The 23,379-nt window shown below is 38.1% G+C and overlaps 1 protein-coding gene and 2 long non-coding RNA genes across 3 annotated transcripts; 2 read left to right on the top strand and 1 right to left on the bottom strand.

Annotated features, from left to right (window-relative positions):
• Positions 1–1,264: 1,264 nt before the first annotated feature.
• LOC132629302 (uncharacterized) lies at positions 1,265–4,225 on the top strand. The gene is made up of 3 exons (XR_009578168.1): positions 1,265–2,248; positions 2,668–2,714; positions 3,763–4,225. It is a non-coding gene; the product is annotated as an uncharacterized LOC132629302 (long non-coding RNA).
• A 10,854-nt stretch (positions 4,226–15,079) lies between these two features.
• LOC132626085 (cytochrome P450 704B1) lies at positions 15,080–21,394 on the top strand. Its single transcript, XM_060340817.1, has 6 exons — positions 15,080–16,071; positions 17,548–17,763; positions 18,295–18,573; positions 18,956–19,345; positions 19,902–20,102; positions 21,098–21,394. The coding sequence occupies exons 1-6, from the start codon at positions 15,796–15,798 to the stop codon at positions 21,275–21,277; spliced, it is 1,542 nt and encodes a 513-aa protein (XP_060196800.1). The 5' UTR covers positions 15,080–15,795; the 3' UTR covers positions 21,278–21,394.
• LOC132626086 (uncharacterized) lies at positions 16,836–22,503 on the bottom strand. Its single transcript, XR_009577072.1, has 2 exons — positions 21,913–22,503; positions 16,836–18,529 (listed from the first exon to the last, which is right to left on the bottom strand). It is a non-coding gene; the product is annotated as an uncharacterized LOC132626086 (long non-coding RNA).
• Between the last annotated feature and the right edge of the window lie 876 nt (positions 22,504–23,379).

The raw sequence follows: 23,379 nt of genomic DNA on the forward strand, positions 1-23,379 counted from the left end.
AATAAACATATATATATATATATATATATATATATATATATATATATATATATATATATATATATATATATATATATTAGCTCTATCCTATCTTACTTTACTTTAACCAAGCCATCTTATGCGAAACTACTTGTTATTCGCCTTTCTTACTACCGTCAATAGCCATCAGTTTCTCCTTGAGGCTTATCTTATCCTATTTCGCTTGCAACTCAACCCTAGTTTACCTTACGATTTGGATTCCTCGTACATGAAATCTTAGATATCTGTTTACCCCGAATTTGGTAAATAGATTGAATTTGTACGCGGGTATAGGATATGTGTTTGAATCTCGATATATTTGATGGATACAAGATTCGTATGGTTAAGATGTGAAGAAAATGATGATGCTTGGAGGACCACTGTGGATTTATACATCTACTAACATATAAGTATTATTTGTTTGAACAAGTAATAGAGATGAACACAATGATTCCGGACCAAAATCTAATATTGAGAGAGAGATTTGTGTATATCTTCTAGTACAAAAATGTTGTTGATCCGAGGGAGCCAGCCCTTACAAAGGAGGGGGATGTGCTCTATTTATAGTGTGACCTCCATGGGTCTCATATGATGTGAGCTAATAAAATAATAGCAATAAGGACAACTCTGCACGGATTTGGTGGGATTAGACTGACGGCGCCGTCTGGCGCACGCATTGTGGGTAGTTGACCAGGACAGGACGTTACTGGCGCTTGACCCGCGTGCAAAGGCCACCCGGACCAACGGCTACTCGGACTAACGGCACACGGACCAACGGCTACTCAGACCAACTGCCGCGAATGCTCGGGTCACCGGGCTTGGTCGTTCCAATGACGAAGAAGGCAGATCAGTCGGCCCCCTTGCTCCACCGGTTTGCCTCGCATCCGATTTTTACCGTATACAGATAGCCCCACACTTCCCGGATCTCCGATCTATCGGAGTAACGGGGAGTGGATAACTTCCGAAACCGGTGGCCCTGTCAGCTCGTCGTTACCTTCTTATTTCTTCGTTTTGAATGTTTGCCATTATTTTGGTCATGATCGTTGGTCCGTTTTAGGACAGGTCGACTCATAGTCGTTAATTCACCGTGCCCGTGGGACTTATCCGATGCTTCATAAGTTCAGATGTCTCCGAATTACGATAAGCATTTTCTTCAGGGTCGGTATTTTTTCAACCTTGGCAAAGTTTTTGATGTAGCAATCCCCGTTTTGGGAGAATTTGCCAAGCTTTGGCTTGGGTCTGTTAGATCCCGTATTTTCATACGTTGGAAAGTGTGCTAGTGAAATGACATTAGTAAGGGACACGAGGTTATCCCCCAAGCTTATAGGTGGTTAAAGTGATGGAACACATTTATCGTAAGGATTTGAAGTTAAACCAATCGAAGAAAATAAATTTTGTCGAGTTTCAACATTTATTGGAGTAAAATACGGTCCAAGCTATAATACCTCGTATTTCTTTTTGCCTAGAACATTTAATGGTCCAACATGAGTAAATTTACCCGAGTCCGGAAATTTGGTCATATTCAAAAAAAAAAAAAAAAAAAAAAAAAACGAAGGTGAGATTGGTGTATAAAAGGATGAGGTCCTGAAATGATTTAGGACTTAAAAGTGTGATGACGGTGTTTCGAAATAATATTTCGGGTATGCCAAAAGAGGTTATGACTACCATATCACATGATTATGATAATGAGTTTATGAAGTGTGTTCAAAATAATTATTACTTAAGAGAATTGAGATCAAGAAATTAATTATGCGGTGAAAGGTTAAATAAGGAATTTATTTGTGGTATTAGTTTGGGCTACGGACAGGTGTTTTTGGAAACTAACGTGTACACACATAAAAAGGGGTCAACTAATGACTAAGGTACATATAAAGTGAATTGCTTTACACGTTATCAAATCCACTAAGTAGATGAAAATTTTCTCTTTCCACTAATTTGTATGGTATTTATCTTCTTCATATTAAACAATTATGGATCATTTGCCAAGTACCTTCTCCATAGCTGGAACGTCCTTGCCCATACTCAAATGGAGGAGAAAATATTCTCAAACTACAGCAACGTTAGCTACAATATTAAAGAAGCAAGCAAATCATTTTTTTTTCTTCTTCAAGAACAACATACGGATTTGTGCATCGCTTCGGTTTCGTTGTTCCGTTTTATTGCGTTGTTGAATTCGGGCTATTCTTCGAAGGGAAGTAAAGTGGAAAAAGATCATTTCTTGATATATAAGGTAAGAATTATCCTCTTCTAAGTATATTTAAATTCATTTGGGTCATAGTTAAATTGTGAGACGAGAACTATGAAATTAATTGCGGGAAATCAGATAAGTTGTTATTGTCATCGTGTGGGCTATTTGGTGACTGTTATGAGCTATTTGGTGGGCTGGAAGATCAAGGGGATTGGTTGTAATTGTAATTGTTGTTATCGTTGTTGTTGGTATTGTTGTGATAAGCGGAAATTAATTGGAAGCTTGGGTTAGGCGAGTTATATAGAGGAAATGCTGCCCAATTTCCATTAAGTTCTTAACTAATTAAAATACTACTCAAGAAGTATAAACTAAGAAGTGATTCCCATAAGTGATTGGCTGTAGATTTATAAGTTTGGAAAATCGTAGTTCATTAACAATAGTGTTACTCTCATATTAAATAGGCTAAAGGAGCGACGGAGTAAGCTTGGTTACGGTTGATCTACGACAGGTATGTAGAGCCTACCTTTCCTTCTTTTGGCATGACCTTTATGGAATGAACAAATAATGTATACGTATGCTTCTAAAGAAAATTCTATTCTTAGCGCCACTAGGATGGCCGATGTCTTTGATTTCCATGAGTATTCCATGTGGTTTGATATGTATATATGATGTTCGAAAATTCTAGTTGGTATATTTCCGAATGTGTTCGAAAGAAGATTGATATGGCGTAAGTCTTTGATAAATATTTTGGTACGTACATATGATTCCAAAGTCTCCATTTGGTTTGTTCCATAATGATATTTGAAAGCTACCTAATATGTTTGTTACTTGAATTTCCAAATATGGCTTATGAAATATTTTTAGAAGGTTTTGCACTTCAAAAGCGCGCAACTTTCTTATACTAATTCCGATTGACCCGAATCTTATTTTTGAGCCTTCCGATGTTGGAAAATGTAATTGTCCATCGATTTTGAAATTTATTTATGTATTTATATGCATATGGTTTCCTCACTACTCCGCTCGTGCATGCTACTATGATATCGTTCGCCGGATCCCGGGCCGGTTTTGTGATCGTGCGCACTATGATATATTCGGTCGTATGCTGTGTTACGGTTCCCGAGACGTCGCCATAGGGCCGGGTACCGTTTATGGAGTTATGCTGTGATATGGCTTACGATATGATTTGATGATGTGATATGTTATGTTCGGAGATGTACGGAGATTTGAAACCTTCTGGAGTTATGCTGTGTGTGGCACCAGCGTCGGAGTGGTGACCACATTCCTGAGCCTTATGCATGATTTTTACTTGCATGATATAATATATATATATATATATATATATATATATATATATATATATATATATATATATATATATATATATATATATATACATATGCTTTCAGCACAGACTTTGATGTACTGATTCGGTAATGTTTCTCTGTACTTTTTTTATGTCAGTTATGGTTTGTATTTCTGTACTCTATGCTTTACATACTCAGTACATCTTTCGTACTGACCCCCTTTCTTCGCGGGGCTGCGTTTCATGCCCGCAGGTACAGAGGTTCGTGATCCGCCAGTGTAGGCCACATATTCAGCTATCACAGAGTGCTCCTTTTGATTCGGAGCCCATATGTTGGTACATATCTTTTATGGTGTATATGTCTCCGTATATTTGACTGTTTGGGGTACGGCGGGGCCCTGTCCCGTCATATGATTCCGATATCGTTTGTAGAGGCCTGTAGTCATATATGTGGGTCATGGGTCATGTGTGTGTTTGTTTGGGTATGACCTGCGTCTTAGTGCGGTCCCGTTTGCTATTATGGCCAAAACGGCCCATTTGTCTGTATACGTGTATGTATCTGGCGATGTACATTCCGCCAACCTATCAGATTTGGATACGGCCAGAATGGCCTGTATATTTGTATATGTGCATATAATCGGCGATGTATATTCCGCCGCCTCTTTTGGTTTTGATATGATATTTTGTGCGCGAAATCGCGTAAGATAACATTTGTTTTTCGCTCTGTTTAAAATGATGAATATGAAATCTGAGTTAAGTTATTATATGACGATTTGGCTTGTATGTCTATTTGGGTGTCCAAGTAGGGCACCAGTCGCGGCCCACGGGGTTGGGTCGTGACAGGGTCATTGTGACCTTGTCGCCTTTGTCGAATTTCGGGCACAATCCTCGATATAGAGTATGTGAGTGGGGCAGTGCCGGAATACGGCGGTTACCATCGGGGCGAAGTCCTTTTAACAGAAAGACACCCAAGATTTTGTTATACCAGCCTTTGATGACTTTGTGTTTGCAAAATGTTTGTACATATGAGAATTTTAATTCCTTCTCCCTTGTTGTAATAAATGAAAAATGGGACACGATTCATTATGATCGTTTGGTCCTTGCATCGGAGGCTATGGCCGGTGGCCGGGCCGTAGTTTTGCCGTAGCAAATGTTGAATGGGACACGATTCATTATGATCGTTTGGTCCTTACATCGGAGGCTGTGGCCGGTGGCTGGGCCTTAGTTTTGCCGTAGCAAATGTTGAATGGGACACGATTCATTATGATCGTTTGGTCCTTACGTTGAAGGCTATGGCCAGTGGCCAGGCCTTTGTTTTGCCGTAGCAAATGCTGAATGGGACACGATTCGTTATGATCGTTTGGTCCGGTCTTGACTTGTTGAGCCCCTCCGTTTTCCACTAACCGGGGTAAACCTCGATGTGGGTATAAGTCCCCTAGTATTTATCCGAGCTGCGAGGTCGGGTGAGTGCCATCAAGCCCCCACTTCGGAGGGTGTGACCTCGAGTTTCCGGGTGCTGGTCCCTTATCTTTGTTGAGTAACACGTTATACTTGTTGCCTCATTAAAAACCTAGTCGGAAAACCCATTTTGGGACAAAACCGTACTAAGGAAAAGAGTGCAACACGTGTTTTCAGACTTAGATTCTAACTTTATCCGGTACTTGACTTCCTGCAAAAAAAGAAAGAGGTCAATAGAAAAACACGAGGAGTCCATACCTTAGTCCGACCTGAAGCTTGGTTTCTCCGGATGAGAATATGGTCGGTACCTCTCCCTCGACGATCTGGCCTCCGGTTCGTAATTCTTCCTTGGTCTCTCCAGACTTTTGTTCATATTTACGAGCCCCGGGGGAAGCTCGAGTTGGTCATCCTCCACCCGAATCTTCGACTCGTACCGATTATGGACATCTGCCCATGTCACAGCCTCGTATTCCACCAAGCTTTCATTTAATTTGAACGAAGCCGTCGAGCTCCGAACATTGAGCCCTTTTGTGAAAGCTTGTGCAGCCCATTCCTCCGGAACCGGGGGAAGCTCCATTCGTTCCCTTTGGAACCGGCTGACAAATTCACGCAGTAACTCATCGTTTCTTTGGGCAATTCGGAAAATATCCGCCTTCCGAGCCTGCACCTTTTTGGCTCCGGCGTGTGCTTTTATGAAGGCATCGGCGAGCGTTTCGAAAGAATTAGTGATTGAATGCTCGGGCAGATGATCGTACCAAGTCAATGCTCCTTTTGCCAGAGTTTCCCCGAATTTTTTCAGCAACACGGATTCGATTTCATCCTCTTCCATATCATTGCCTTTTATAGCACAGGTGTATGAGGTCACGTGTTCGCAAGGGTCCGTTGTGCCGTCATATTTTTGGATATCTGGCATTTTGAACCTCTTCGGGATTAATTTCGGGGCCACACTCGGAGGAAAAGGCCTTTGAATGTACCTTTTCGAGTTTGGCCCTTTTAGCAAAGGTGGAGCCCCCGGTATTTGATCCACTCGAGAGTTATACGTCTCGACCCTCTTTTCGGTCGAGTCTACCCGTTTTGCCAAAGTTTCGAGCATCTTTAGAACCTCGGTGGAGGAACCGGCTCCGGAACCGTTACTCTCGACCATCCGTGGCTCGTTTCTTCCGATTTCGACAACACCCTTCGTCTTCCCCGGGGTCGCTTCATCTCCTCCGTTTTGCAACCGGGCTATTGCGATTCCCTGTTCAGCAATCGCCGCTCTCTGTTCCTGCAACATTTCAAAAATTAAACGCAAGTCAATATTATCATTCGGGGTATCCGGTTCTTTCCGGACTTGTGTCCCGGACAAAGTAATCGAATTGTTAGTATTTAAAGGGTCAGTGGGGTTTGGCAATCCTCGCGGCCCGCTGCCTTCATTTTCGGCCACGATCTCGTTGTTGTTGACGTGACCAGATTGCCCACTGTTAGCCATTTGGTCCGTTTCTTCCGAGACGGACAACAGATGTTTCCGATTTTGATGGGTAAGATAGGGATCAAGATCAAAGACCACTATTATCCTAGCCCCACGGTGGGCGCCAAACTGTTTACCCCGAATTTGGTAAATAGATTGAATTTGTACGCGGGTATAGGATATGTGTTTGAATCTCGATATATTTGATGGATACAAGATTCGTATGGTTAAGATGTGAAGAAAACGATGATGCTTGGAGGACCACTGTGGATTTATACATCTACTAACATATAAGTATTATTTGTTTGAACAAGTAATAGAGATGAACACAATGATTCCGGACCAAAATCTAATATTGAGAGAGAGATTTGTGTATATCTTCTAGTACAAAAATGTTGTTGATCCGAGGGAGCCAGCCCTTACAAAGGAGGGGGATGTGCTCTATTTATAGTGTGACCTCCATGGGTCTCATATGATGTGAGCTAATAAAATAATAGCAATAAGGACAACTCTGCACGGATTTGGTGGGATTAGACTGACGGCGCCGTCTGACACACGCATGGTGGGTAGCTGACCAGGACAGGACGTTACTGGCGCTTGACCCGCGTGCAACGGCCACCCGGACCAACAACTACTCGGACCAACGGCTACTCAGACCAACGGCTACTCGGACCAACGGCACACAAACCAACGGCTACTCGGACCAACAGCCGCGAATGCTCGGGTCACCGGGCTTGGTCGTTCCAATGACGAAGAAGGCAGATCAGTCGGCCCCCTTGCTCCACCGGTTTGCTTCGCATCCGATTTTTACCGTATACAATATCATCTATTGTCTCCCTCCTTTGTGTCACCATACATGTTATCATATTCCGTCACGGTTATTAGATATAGCAAATTTGTCATCGTATGTTAACTTACCTTATTTCTACTCTTTCTAGTTTCATTTTTCTCCTGTTATCACGTCCACGTCTTACCCTTAAAGTCGACCTTGCTTACCAATTTGAATGATTTAAAGTTGCACTATTCCTTTATCATTTCTTTAATTCTACTACCCCTCGATATTACGACTTCGTGTCAGTACGACTAACTTAGAGTAACTACACCATCCAGATGTTATCATAGTCTGCCTTTGACTCTGAGTGCTATCGCGATTAATCCTTCCCCATTCCTTCGTTAATGGATCTATCATTGTACCTTCATCTGGTAAACTTAAGCAAACTTTCCTATGGAGTTATACCTCCAAAATTTTGCCTATCATTCAATTTAACATCCCTGTGTATAATGCGTCTGTCGTCAATTCGTCTCTTTTCCTTATCATTATATCATGCGTCACGCTTTAAGGTGGTTTCTAACCCCTTTCTGTCACGATCTTTTTATCTTTTCATCGTCAAACAGGTACACTTCTGACCTAATACTTTATCACCTTATCTTTCCACCTTAGGGAAGTGGTTAAATACTTATGTTTAAAAATCTACTCGTCTTTCCGTTTTTCATAGGTCTATATTCTTGCCAGTTAGCAATTGATCTAAGAGTAATCGTTTGTCTTCTGAGCCAATATGTCGAGGTGCATATACACGTAGAGGGTCTCATATTCTTACGAGCATATTGGTCCTGAACAGGCTTAACCTTCAGTCAAAGAGATCTTTATAAATCTCCCCTAGTCCTCTTTCCATTAATCATCTTTCTCCTCCTACTCGCTTACTCATCCTATCATTGTAATGGTAGCTAGTTCAAGATTCCTTCTCGATAAAGTCCATCCTGAATGTTAACGTTTCTCCGTTGAATAATCATTTGACCTTCTGGTAGGTCTCCTTCAGATTGCTAGTTCATCGTTAATGAAGAATGTACTGTCACGACCCAACTAGAGGGCCATGATGGGTACCCGGAGCTAGCCCACCAAGCACCACCTTTCAGACTTATCATCAACTCAAGATGAACATGCACCATTCCCAACACAAGCTTTTCATGAAATGATCCCCAATTACTCCTCAAAATAAACATATATGTACAAGCCCACGAGGCTACAAAGTGATATACAAGAAATACACTAAGAGGACCATGAGACATCTACTACCCACACATATGTATCTACGAGTCTCTAACTGGAGTACTGAAATCATAAAGACGAGACATGACCCCGCTATGCCCAAATATATATACAAAAGAATACCAATAAGCGAAAACTCCGGAGAAGTGGAGTGCTCCTATAAATTTGCTGGTGAAGCTCCTAAGCGTCTGTGCCGTCTCCCTGTCTACCTGCGGGCATGAACGCAGCGTCCATAAAAGAAAGGACGTCAGTACGAACAATGTACTGAGTATGCAAGGCGTGTATAACAACATAATAAAGAAATAAGAGAGCATAAGATGGAATAACCTGTAACTAATCGCCTCTTAAGGCGGAGTCATGCATGCTAACTTTTATATTAAAACAACATCATATCATAAATATATACATAAACTGCCAGACCATAAAGGTACGGTGTGATCATCATTAGCCCGCGTTCGGGCCTCCCGCGTTCGGGCCTCCCGCGTCCGGGGCAGCCATCTCATGTCGCCCACTAGTAGTGTCTGTCTGGCCAACTAGGCACGGTGTAATTATCATCGTAGCCGCCCACTACGCCCATCGTAGTGGTGTCAGCCCGGCCAACTAGGCGCGGCGTAATCTCACATATAAATAATATAAAGCATGCATGAGAGCTCAAGTAAAAGTTGTAACTCTATCGGAGTGACGTAAGGTTGGTAGCCTCCGATTATATTATGGTCAAACATCGTCGCTAGGTCTCACCTTGAAGGAACTAGTATCATGAGGTGAGATGGCCAACAATGAATAATATCAAGGAAATTATGGAATAAGATCGCTAGGATCACAATAGCATCAATTCATAAACTTTGGAATCTCTAGAAGTAAAATCATTATCATCATCATTATCATAGAACACATCTTATCTCTTTATCATAAGAATCTTTTGAGAATATTTAACTTTTATCTTTTGGGATGTAAGAAGGTCATGGAAATATAGAGAGGAAATCGTAATATAGGAGTCATGCCTTTGAAAGAAAGGGGCTAGCCTTACATACCTTTGCGTCTTCTCAACAACTAAACACTCTCCTTCCTAGTTCACAACTCTACATTCAAGAGGATTCGTATTACATTAGATCATTAGAAACATGCTTAAGGCTAAACTAAGGCGACTAAGAGCTAACGAAAATTGAGTAGCATTTCCTTTGTTTCAACAACCTTTTCCGTATAATAAACAACTCCCAAACATCATAGCAACACCCATAATATCATAGTTAATTGCTTTCTTCAAGTTAAGCATGGTTTAATCCTTAAAACCCCTTTCCAAAGTCATTCATAATCATAATTACAACACAACACCATATTCATTCTTCACATAATACTTCCTTAACGTCATTAGCATAATTCATAACAAGATTATATTCATCTCATACTAAGAATCATGACTCAAATTAACTTATTACTCAAAATACCATTATTTCTATATTTGAGCTCATATTCTACTTTCTTCTCTAATCCAAGTCTTTCAACCACTCAATACTTTTAATAACATGAACTAGGTGTAACACTCACCTTTGATTATGTAGGAATAATCTTTGGATGAAGATACTTCACTTGATAAAACCCCAACTTCAACACAAAAGGGATTCTTGACTTCCACAAACCCTAGTGAGCCTCTTTACCCTTGATCCTCTTGATTCTTGCTAATTAATCCTTGATTTCTTTTGAGTTCATGTTGATATGGTATGGAGAATGTTATAGATCTCTCTTGAGGTGTGGAGAATGAGAGAAATGAAAAATGTGAACTTGGGTCCTCTTTTATAAAAAAATAAAAGCTGCCTCACATGGTTTATACGGACACTTATACGGTCCGTATAACTTATATGGTCCGTATAAGTGACCGTATAATACCACCAGTGAGTGAACCACCTCTAGACAGGTTATACGGACCCTTATACGGACCTTATAAGTTATACGGACCATATAAGTGGTCGTATAACTCACATTTTTCCGAAATCGTTCTTGTCGCTTCGTTTGACTTCCAATCCTTGTGGAACCTTCTTGGCACTTGTATAATACTTCATTAATCATATAGGGAGACTTATAGCTCCTCCTAAAGACATTACTAAATCAACATTAGATCGGTTGTTACGAAATCTTCCCGAACACAACTTATATTTCAGTTCCTTCAACAAACTTTGATTCACCGATTTGTATAACTTCAAAACCTTGAAGTACGCACTCTAAAGCTATCAAGTACTCTCCTTAAGGCCATATAGACTCCATTTTACCCTTAATCTTGCGTTAGTCTATTCACAGCTCACGTATGAAATGTCCGAGGAGTAACATTCTCTCCCCTAGGAACATTCGTCCTCGAATGTTAAGTTCTCGGGGATTCTACAAAAATTTCGCCAGAGTTTCGCTTCTAATATGGCACTACCATCCTGTCATAACAACCCAAAATAACATCACCTCACAGGGCTATAATACAACAACAAGAAACATGGCCACACGCGACCCAAAAGCATTAAGAGAAACATTATATACCTGAGGACAATGACGTCTCATCTTGTGCTTCTTCTGGGGGTGGAAACAAATGCGGGTATCTGGACTTCATATCTTCTTCTTCTTCTTCCCAAGTCATCTCCTCTCTATTATTGTTTCTCCACATGACCTTAACTGAAGCTACGTCATTAGTTATGAGTTTCCGCACTTGCCTATCTAGTATGGCAATGAGTACTTCTTCATAAGCCAATTTATCAGTAATTTGAACATCATCTATAGGCTCGATTCTGGAAGGATCACCAACACATTTACGGAGCATCGACACATGAAAAACTGGATAAACTGACTCTAATTCTGAAGGTAGATCTAATTCGTAAGCCACTTAGCCTACTTTGCGCACAATCCTGTAAGGTCCAATATATCGGGGACTGAGCTTCCCCTTTTTGCTGAATCTCATTACACCTTTCATCGGCGACACTTTCAGGAACACCCAATCATTAACTTGGAATTTCAAGTCTCATCGACGATTGTCCGCATATGATTTCTGACCACTCTGAGCTGTCAACAACTGGTCTCGAATAAGCTTGATCTTTTCCACTACTTGATGAATCAATTCTGGACTTATTAATTGTCTCTCCTACTTCAAACCATCCAATTAGCGATCTACACTTCCTTCCGTATAGAGCTTCATACGGGGCCATTTGAATACTGGAATGGTAACTGTTATTATATGCAAATTTAATAAGTGGCAAGTGATCATCCCAATTTCCTCCGAAATCTAATACACATGCCCGCAACATATCTTCTAAGGTCAGAATAGTGCGTTCAGCTTGTCCATCGGTTTATGGATGAAATGCGGTGCTAAGTCTCGCTTGAGTACCCAAACCTTCTTGAAAGGACTTCCAGAATTTGGCTGTAAATTGTGCCCCTCTATCCATGATAATGGATACTGGGACACCATGAAGTCACACTATCTCTTGAAGATACAACTTTGCATAATCTTCTGCTAAGTATGTGGTCCTGATTGGTAGGAAATGAGCTGACTTCGTGAGTCTGTCAACAATCACCCATATGGAGTCATACTTACGCCGAGAACGAGGCAAACTTACAATAAAATCCATGTTGATTGCTTCCCATTTCCAGGTTGGAATTTTCATAGCCTGCAGCAACCCTCTTGGCTTTTGATGCTCAATTTTCACTTGTTGGCAATTTGGACACTGAGCCACAAACTCTGCTATATCCTTCTTCATTCCACCCTACCAATACATTGACTTGAGATCATGGTACATCTTTGTCGCTCCTGGATGGGCAGAATAACGGGAGTAATGAGCTTCTTCCAGAATCTGGCGGCGTAATCCTGCAATATCTGGGACACATAGCCTGCTTTGATACCTGAGAATCCCATCTGCAGATATCTCAAATGGTGACTTTTCCTTCTGGGGAAGTGCATCCCTGTAGTGACTCAACTGGGGATCTTCATATTGGCGCCTTTTCACTTCCATGTCTAGGGATGAAACAGCTGGGTTTTGAACATCAACTCCTGCATTGCCCGAGTCCATTAATCGGACTCCTACGCTAGCTAACTGGTGGAGCTCATGAACTAATTCTTTCTTCTCTGGCTGAACATCACATAGACTGCCCATAGATTTACGGCTGAGAGCATTGGCCACCATATTTTCCTTTCCGAGATGATATAAGATACTCACATCATAGTCTTTCAATAGCTCTAACCATCGCCTCTGCCGTAGATTCAACTCCTTCTGCTTGAAAATATACTAGAGGCTCTTATGATCTGTGTAAATATCAACATGAACACCATATAAATAGTGTCTCCACATCTTTAGTGCGTGAATAACCATAGCTAATTCCATATCATGGGTCGGATAGCAATGACCTTACCGTGCTGCATCAACACACAGCCTAACCCAACACCGGAGGCATCACAATAAATAACATAGCCTTATGATCCCTCTGGAAGTGTCAGGCCTGGGGCTGAAGTCAATTTTCCTTTCAATTCCTAGAAACTGCACTCACAAGCATCGGTCCATTGAAATTTTTCCGATTTCTGAGTTAGCTTCGTCAATGGTGCTGAAATAGACGGGTTCTCTCTTTATTTATCCACATATGAAGGAAAAAAAATCTCAAAATCCAATTCATGAAGTTCGAATTCCAACAAACTTTCACACTTAGATTATGAAAGTCTGAACTCCATAAATTGTTTCAAGAGTTTGAATTAATAGATGTTTGATTCCATGCATGAATCGTATTCCCATGATGTTTGAAACACCAACAAATATATTGAAACCAAGTCCTCGCGTGGCTTCCACTACAGTTAAAAAGATTATTAGTGACATGAGCATTCATGAGCCGTTCATTCACAACAAAAGAGAGTGTGTGTGTATATATCAGCTAATGTAGGTTAATTGAGAATATATTTTGACCAAATTACAAACATTAGGGGCAGATTTGAATCTTTTATCATCATAATATTAACCCAAAAAGAATCATAGATCTGAAGGAGATGATATAGTTGATCCGTGGTCAGCTACATTTACATCAAGGCAAAGAAGCAGGCCCTCACGTGCTAAATATCACCGACATGATGCTCCATCAGTAAGTCTCATAGATTACCTCCCAAAGAGGTGAAGCAAGACTTAGGAAAATAACATAAACAGCAAGAAAACATATTCGTAGGTAAACATATAAATGATTCAGAATCTGAAAACTGATACTGAACTAAAAGCTAAAACTATAAGTTGATAACTGATGAGTTAATTTGAAAAGACTTTTCCTGCTGAAAAGTATTTGCACACAATTGCCCTTGCCCTGAGTGCGCGGAACTCATGTCATCATGCTGCATGCATGGAAAAAGCTGGTATACCTCCTATGGCAAATAAGTAGTCCCTGTAATTAAGCATGGGGTAGCTATCAATGACCTTCACGACACTCACGCTCGAGACAATCGGCTATGTCTCCCGTCTTGATGTTCACACCAGCAGGAGCGAATTTGTGTAGAAAATATGGGTCACATAAACTCATGCTCACTCGACTAAACTCGGTATACTATGTATATAATTCTTAAAATATATCTAATATTAACTGAAGGATCACATGGTCAAATAAGACCTAGCGGAGCACTGGTTAAGTGTTGGTTTTAATCCCATCGAACCCGCCTAAATGCACTTTTGCATCTTTTTTTTCTTTTATTCTAAGCAACTTTTAACGTTTTTTGCTCGCCAAGTTGATGTCACTATAAAATGTTATATCTTATCTTAAAAGCAATGGTGAACAGTGGCAGATCCAGAATTTTCATTTAAGGGGTTCCAAAAAAACAAAAGCTAAATATAAAAAACTAATGTTGTCAATGGGAATCGAGCCTAGGATACTAAAGACAATTTTGAACACCTTGGGCCGCTTAAGCTAACCTTTTGCATTTGTTCAAGGTGTTCAAAAGTTAACATATCTACATAAATACAGAAAATCTACCCTATATATACACTGTAATTTTTTGCCGAGGGTGTTCGGGCACATTTAAATGCGCCTCCTGATGGTGAACCCATCCTCTTGAAATCCTGAATTCGCCTCTGCACACCAGTAACCGAATTTGAACTGATGTAATAACAAGTAGCAAGTAGTAATACACACAAGCATACATATGTCTCTTAAAACTGAGCCAAGTAATGCACAAGTCATACAAGGTAACACAAATCACATGTATAACTGTTACTTTCTGGTTAAAATATTACACTGAGTAAGAATATGGTAAATGAAGCATTCGTTCTCTCTCACAAGCACATAGTCACAAAAATCTATCATCAGGTTGTATCAAACAAATATGAAGCATGAGTAGTACCAAAATTCCCTTTTAACATGGTAGAGTTCTTTCAACGCGCTCCTGTGACTGATTGCAATGGCGAAGAATGTATAAACCTGCAGTAAGAATAGTCATTTGTTTTGTATATTTTCTTATTTTAGAATAGCTAACTAAGTAAGTATTTTTAAAACTTACTAACATTGAACCTTTCATATCTACACACAAAAAACGAGTGACAGAGAAAAAAGAATCTATTCAAGAAATTTAATATGCTGGAAGCTAGCGTAAAATGGATTTGATTACTATAAGAAATGGTGGAGGGTGGGGGTGGGGTGGGGTGGGGGTGGGGGGTGGGGGGTGGGGAGGGGATCCCATTCAAAAGGTCAGATGATTTTTTTTTTTTTTGAGCTGACGCTGATGTTAACTGTTTGTTTTGATTGTATATATGTTTAAAGTTCCCCACTTTAGATGTAGTTAAATTATAAACATTTAAATAAAAGGCACACATGCCTCATAGATTTATTATTTTAGTAGCAACCAGCAAGCACCATGTGTATATAATTTTTTTTTTCCTTTTCCCAAATAGCAACTCTGAATGATTGCTAGTCATTTGTATGTGATGAAAATGTCGACTTGCGTGTGCCGTAAGTTGGTTTAACTATGGGCGAGGTTGACTTATATAAAACTATACCGATGTTCAATACGTAAGCCTCCTTAAATGTGAGATCTAATCTTTAAATAAAGATATGTTACCTACTATAATATATAAAAATGACACGATGGTTGGATTTACAGTGAAAGTGTATATTACACAAAGAAAAATGGTTGGACAATATTAGTTTGGTTGAAGACACAAAGAACGTGCAACATTTTCAATTCACTACATGCAAAGACTATTGACAATTTTGTAGAAAGTTCACAAGTAACCTATGCCTAAACCACTTTACATAATCCTCCATATCTATAAGATTAACACACAACTTTCACATCTTCATGCCATAATTTCCAATATTTCTCATAGCTCATCATCAAACACAACTACATGGAATTATTAACGTTGTTAGTTTGCTTGGTTTTTTCTTGGACATTCATCCAAACATTTAGGCAGAAAAATAAGAAAGGCCCAATTAATTGGCCTATTATTGGTGCAGGCTTGGAACAATGGGTGAATTTTGATCGAATGCATGATTGGCTTGTCGAGTATTTGGCTGAGTCTCCAACTGTTGTTGTACCTGCGATGACTACAACTTATACTTACATTGCTCATCCAGCTAATGTCGAACATGTTCTCAAAACAAACTTTGATAATTATCCAAAGGTATGTGATCCTTTTTCCCCCCTCATAATTCTCTTATCATAATTATCCATTCAGATTGTACGATTTAGTTAGGAATATTGATTTTCTCTCTTTGGGAAGATACCAAAATCGATGGTGGCAAATTTAGCGCAAAATATATCTCTATATATTCGTCTAATCCGTCCAAGTTTGAGCGGATAGGGTAAGCATATTTCATGGGATTAACATGGGCATAGTCCAAGTCAGCCCATCCAAAAGTAAATGATTTGGGCCAAATATGTAGGTCAAATTGATCCATATGGGAGCTTGTCAAATTTCCATAATAATAAATAAAAAGGTTTATTTAATAAGTAAACGAATTGTAAGAAAAAAACAATGAAATTAAAACTTCATTTGAGTTAGACAAATTGGGTCATGACTCATTGTCTAGCCTATCTTGATCCTGTCAGAGTAACCTTAATTTGGGTGAGTTAATGACATGTTATTTTGACTTGCCTAAGTTCAATCTAACCCGCCCATTTGGCATCCTACCGAAATCAAAGAGAGAACTTGGAAAAATAAAATAGCATTCGTTAGATAATACATTTGTCCCTCACTGAATGTGTTAAGTGTACTTTAAAATGGATATAATGTCTAGAGCCACTTCAAGTTTTGTGTTGGGATGCTCAGATTCTTAACATGATACTAAATTTTGGTAAATCCATTTTTACAATTATCTTCTCTTTACCTTATAGTGCAGGGAAAATTACAACCCAATATCTTTGAGTGATCTAGTTTATAAAATATCCAACAAATATATAGATTTTGTATATTTATACTATAAATATACATATACCATACGTGTAATATACATATTAGTGTATAGATTGTGTATATTTGGACTAATGCCAGTAATTAAGTTCGGCCGACGGTATATGTACGTAAGAAGCCCCCTATATGTATTGCTCTTGGCTTCTCTCTGAACTCAACCAATTAAGCTGCTTTGGGCTTCTCTCGTCTTTGTCTTGCTCCAGGCCTACTCCTTAGCATGTTGAGTCTACTTTCTTTCTCGGCTCCAAGGCTACTCATCAACCTATTCAGCTTATACTTGTACTCTCTTGCTTTTCATTTTTTTAAAAAAAAAGGGAAAAAAAAAGGGAAAGTTATGCATATGCATCTTCAGCCAACCTTAATTACCGGCAGTAGCCCAAATATACAAAATCTATAAACTAATATGTATATTATAAGTATGGTATACGTATATTATAAGTGTAGTATATGCCTATTATATGTAAAGTTTATGTATATTTAAGTAAAAATATTACAAAATCTATACGTTGTTGGCTATTTTGTAAACTAGATCACCCAAAAGGTATTGAGATGTAATTTTTCCCCAAAACAATAGGCGCGTGATTTTTTTCTATATTCACTATATGAAAATCTTATTTTCTTTCAGCTGACATATGGTTTTAGTCTAGCATGCATGAGAATGAATGGTTGATTTTTGCTTTGGCACAGGGTGAAGTGTATCATTCATATATGGAAGTGTTGCTTGGAGATGGCATCTTTAATGTGGATGGTGAGCTTTGGAGGAAACAAAGGAAGACTGCTAGCTTTGAGTTTGCTTCAAAGAATTTAAGGGATTTCAATACTGTAGTTTTCAGGGACTATAGTCTTAAACTCTTTAAGATTCTAAATCAAGCATCTTTCAAGAATGAGCAAGTAGACATGCAGGTGAGTTGCTGAATTCTGCTTAGACATGAAATACAATGATTAAGATACTCCCTTCGTCTCTTTTTTATATATAATAGTGTTTGACTGGATATGGAGTTTAAGAAAGAAAGAAAAACTTTTAAAATTTATAATCTAAAACATATACACAAATATTTGTGTGGTTATACGTTATGTAATTAAGGATAGAATTGAAAGATTAAAGTGGATTTTTTTTCAAAAAAGAAGATGTCGTTCTTAAAGTAAAAAATGTTTGAATTCTTTCAAATTTAGAGGGTATTTGACTAAATGTATAAATTATTCTATAAGAACATTTTACCTAAAACATCAAGTGTCATTTTTATCTAAACAAGTAATATTGTTTGTTTATAAAATTAATTTCAGCACTTAAATTTGCTTATTAGGAATTTAGAATCAGCTAATCCAAATAGGCTCTAAAAAGAAAACCGTGTCATGTAAAATGGGACAGAGATATTAGAACTTTCTAGCTGGTTTATTTTTGTATTGTTGCTAATCAAATCTTTTTTTTTTCAGGATCTCTTGATGAGGATGACTCTGGACTCAATATGTAAGGTGGGATTTGGTGTAGAGATAGGAACATTGGATCCAAATTTACCAGAAAATAGCTTTGCAAAGGCATTTGATGCTGCAAATGTCATTGTGACACTAAGATTCATTGACCCTTTGTGGAAAATCAAGAAATTTCTCAACATAGGATCAGAAGCCATCCTTGATCAGAGTATTAGAACAATTGATGATTTCACATATTCTGTCATAAGAAAAAGGAAAGCTGAGATAGAAACAAATGAGAAAGTAAGCTCATTGGAACTTTTTATAATTATGGTTTAGCTAAATTATAGCTTGTTTCTCCAAGCTTATTTTAGAGCGATGAGGTGTTTAGTCAAGCTTTTAGAAAAATAAAAAGTTCTTTTGAATAGTAGCAGACAATGTTTTTGAGAAGCTGAAAAACATAACTTTTTCCAGCCAAGCACATATTGCTGCTGTACCATTTTGACAAAAGTGTTTTTAGTTTGATTAACCAAATACAAACTGTACTCTCCAAAATTACTTTTTGAAAAAAACATTTATGACGAAAAGACACTTTCCAGAATAAACAGTTTTCTGATAGCTTGACAAAACAGGCTATTAGTCTTATATACTATGCTGATTTCTCAATGATTTTCATCATAACCAGGTTAATAAGCATGACCTATTGTCAAGGTTCATTGAGCAAGGGAAAGATCCTGAGAACAATATGACTGATAAAAGCCTGAGAGACATTGTCCTGAATTTTGTCATCGCGGGTCGCGATACAACTGCAACGACTCTGTCTTGGGCTATATACATGATTATGACTCACGAGCACGTAGCGGAGAAGCTGTACGAGGAGCTGAGATCGTTGGAACAAGTCCGCGCTAAAGAAGAGAACGTGTCGCTGCATCAGTATGACGCAGAGGATCCTGAATCAGTCGATTCGAGAGCAATACAATTCGCAGGGCTCCTTAATTATGATTCATTGGGAAAATTATACTATTTGCATGCTGTGATTACAGAGACTCTTCGATTGTACCCTGCTGTTCCTCAGGTTAGTTAGCTCCCCCGATTTTGTTGCAAAAATCAGGCCACAATTCAGCACACATTCTTATCAATTGGTCACCACTCAACTTTAATTGATAGGATTAAGTTATGTACTACTGGAAACACGCGTATTTTTTGTGAATTTCCAACGAAATCCATGGGAAATGTGCTCATCGGAAACTGTTCCTGACGGATTGTCATCGGAAACTCTATAATTACTGATGGCGTTCTGCCGGAAATGTCCATGGGAAATCCTTAGATTTCTAGTAACACTGATGATTTAGAGGTTTTTACACTATTGGTGAATTTTATTTCTAACAGAGTCCGTGGAAAATGTGTTTGTCGGAAACTGTTCCCGACGGACTTCCATCGAAAACTCCAAACTAACAACGGCATTTTGACATGAACATCCGTGGAAAATCCGCATATTTCTAGTAACACTGACATTGTAGAATTTTTTCACACCATCAGTGAATTTTAACTTGATATAGTAGGTCAGTACCATTTTTACACCATCAGCACATAGAACTTACAGGTGAATGAGTTGGTTTTAATGTCACCAGGATCCTAAGGGAATATTGGAAGATGATGTTTTACCAGATGGAACAAAGTTGAAGGCTGGAGGGATGGTGACCTATGTACCTTACTCTATGGGTAGAATGGAATACAACTGGGGTTCTGATGCAGCTTCATTCAATCCTGAGAGATGGCTTAAAGATGGGACTTTCCAAAATGCATCTCCATTCAAATTTACTGCTTTCCAGGTATATATAAACGAAGAAAATAGAACATATTTTGCACGAAAAGCTGTTCAAAATGAGTGATAAGAGGATAAAAAGAAGAAGGTAGACTAGTTGTCCGGACGGCTCAATAGAATTGGTGGCCTAAAACCAAACAATTACAAGCGCCCCCAAACATATTTTCTAAAATTCGTATATTGATGAGTCAGAACTCAAAAGGACTGACTTTCTGATCTATGGATCAAGCGAAGAGATAAAAGGGAAATAACCTACTCAAAGGAAACTAACAACTCACCCGAACAACTTCAACCAAAAAAAAAAAAAAAAGAAAAGAAAAGAAAAGGAAGAAAGCATAGAATTTAGAACCTTTTATTTACCATAACTGTATAAATTAAAATTATCGTTATACATATAATAACAACATTTTGGGGACCTTTATTTTTTTGGGACCTAAAGAAATATGGCTTCATTAACCTTATCTTAGAAATGGTCCCGACTAAAGGGGGAATGTACCATCAAAGTAACCTAAGAGGCTAAGACCATCAAAGTAACCTATGTAGCATGGTTGAGATCCTATGTTTTAAGAAATTGACTCCCTCCATCCCAATATATATATATATATATATATATATATATATATATATATATATGATACTCTTTCCTCTTTAGTCAATCCAAAAAAGAATGACACCTTTATATATTTAGTAAAAATTCAACTTTGAATTTACCTTTTTACCTTTAATGAAATAATTTCTAACCACACAAATTTCTATAGTTTGTTTTCGACCACAAGTTTCAAAAATCTTCCTTTATTTCTTAAATTTCGTGTCTAGTCAAACACCCTCATATAAAATGGGACGGAGGAAGTACTAAATATGTAGAAATATTAAATTTCGAGCCCAATAACTCAAATGATCGGTGGCTTTAGTGGCATGCCAAATCCATAAAGCTCAAATTCTGATTACGCCTCTGTTTGTATTACCTTTGTATTACCAAATTCATGTGAAATGGTATTGCAGGGAGGGCCAAGGATATGCCTGGGGAAGGACTCAGCATATCTTCAGATGAAAATGGCACTTGCAATTTTGTGTCGATTTTACAAATTCAAGTTTGTGCCAGGTCATCCAGTCAAGTACAGGATGATGACCATCTTATCAATGGAACATGGACTAAAGCTTACAGTTTCACTGAGATCTTGAAAATCAACATAATGTGTAAATGTTTATGCTTGCCAGCATGTAAGAAGCGTTAAGTAGATTTTAATTGCAATTTGTAACTAATTTAATTGCAAATTGTAACTAACTTATATGGTTAAAATAAAGCTCTATATACATCTGTTTTACGTTCTATGCACTGACTATTTAAAAAGTATTTACATATTCAGGTCCATTTATTAGATAATTAGAAGATAATTTCTTGATAAACATTCATTGATAATTTGGTAAAACTAGTAACTGACGTGTTATCACATATTAAAGTTCATGCGTGAAACCATATAGTCATGTTGCATACCTTAATTCACATTTTCATATGGAATACTACAAAAACAACCAAGTAAATCAAACCATAAATTTTGATATCCTCAGAAGATTCTTATATATTATTATTGCAACGAGTAGACGTACATCACTATTAAATAACACAAAATTTTGATGATCTTTCCTGTTGGAACACTGTAGAAAATATGAGATTTCTGAGAAAAAGCCTGTTGGAAATTCAGGCTTTTTCGTAGCGGATACTAATGAATGTAACATATGAGGGATTAAAAGACTCGCAGCCACATGAGACCTTTAATTAAGCACCAATAACTTTTAGAACAAGGATTGACACTTACCTGATTTTCTTTCCTCCGTGAGTGAAGTTTCTGTCCTTGTTGAGTGAGTAAGGCCTGATCGAGCCGTACTCCTCATATTCATCGTAGATCCAACATGTGAATATGAGAAAGAAACCCTAGCCAAAGATAACTTGCCGATTTTCTCAAATAATTATGAAGTCCATTTTCTTTTCTACTTTTGATGTTTTTTTTTCCTCTTTTTTCGGTTCCACCCGGCCGGTACCCGTATTGGAGCCCGACTATATTTGGATTCACGCTGTGTAGGGCCATTCAGGGGGAAGCGCTCCCTACCAAGGATTTTTTCATGACCAAGACTCGAACTCCATACCTCTGGCTAAGGGAGGAGCAACTCCATCCGCTTCACCATATCCTTTATGGTACTTTTGATGTTTTCTCTATTCTCATTCTTTAATTTTCTGTGAAAATGGTGAATGAAGAGAAGAGATATAGCGGCAAGTCATCCTTGGCTACGCTTCACATTCAATCCTATCCACTTGCGAGACCTACAATGATTGGGCATAAACGCAATGAAGATAAACATTGGAAACTAAGATGTATAACAAGAGTCCCTTTGATATGTATATATAGTGCTGGAAAATAGGGGGGGGGGGGGGGGTTGGGGGTGGGGTGTTCAGAACAAATATGGCTGGGTTGAAAACTTATACGGATAAAAAATGGCTTGAGTTACTGATAGTATTGAATATTCATATGTAATATATGGGTAAGAGTTTACCTATACCCGATGTTTACACCAAGCTAATAAATGCAAGATATGTGTTTGTACATAAACTTTTAATTAGCACTCTTATTAAATTACTTAACTATGATGAGTTTATATAAGTTGATATAAATATCCGGTGTGGATAAGTATTTTCCTGAGATATTATACTTGTCCTAAAGGGATGGGAACATAACATATATCTTAAGGAGAACGAACAAGCTGAAAAAAGCTCCCAAAGAGTAAAATACTTCAACTTATTGTTTCATTTTATACAATACTATTTACTTTTTGGTTGATTGAAAAATGAATGATACATTAATATATTTATTAATATATTTAGTAATTCTTTAATTCTAAACTTTTGCATTTTATTTTTTATTACAAGTGTTTTTATAACCACATAAGGAATATCATAATACCTTCCAGACATTTGTTGCAATAAAAGACTTTTTGTGTTGTATAAATTTTCAGCTTATGTGTCAAGTTTTTTCTAAAACGGTATCGTATCGACTCAAATGCCGTCATATCATAGATGGGGTATTACGTTACCAAATAACATCTCTGTTAGGATGGGCTCAAGTTTGAGTACCGGAATGAGTTGCAACAACTAGGGGTGGATGTCATCCCAATTCAGTAATTTTGGCTTGAACATCATAAATGTGTTAAAAGTTGACTAAATAATAACACGAATTAACTTGTACTAAAATTCCGAACTCGAACCATATAATTCGGATTCTAAATCTGTT

The sequence above is a fragment of the Lycium barbarum genome, chromosome 2 (assembly GCF_019175385.1).
Source record: "Lycium barbarum isolate Lr01 chromosome 2, ASM1917538v2, whole genome shotgun sequence".
NCBI lineage: Eukaryota > Viridiplantae > Streptophyta > Magnoliopsida > Solanales > Solanaceae > Lycium > Lycium barbarum.

Bases quoted from the DNA above. Each gene is read 5' to 3' on its own strand.
- LOC132626085 (XM_060340817.1), top strand. From the start codon at position 15,796: ATGGAATTATTAACGTTGTTAGTTTGCTTGGTTTTTTCTTGGACATTC. The intron at 18,574-18,955 runs GTAAGCTCATTG...CATCATAACCAG, and splicing joins AGATAGAAACAAATGAGAAA to GTTAATAAGCATGACCTATT. The intron at 19,346-19,901 runs GTTAGTTAGCTC...TAATGTCACCAG, and splicing joins TGTACCCTGCTGTTCCTCAG to GATCCTAAGGGAATATTGGA.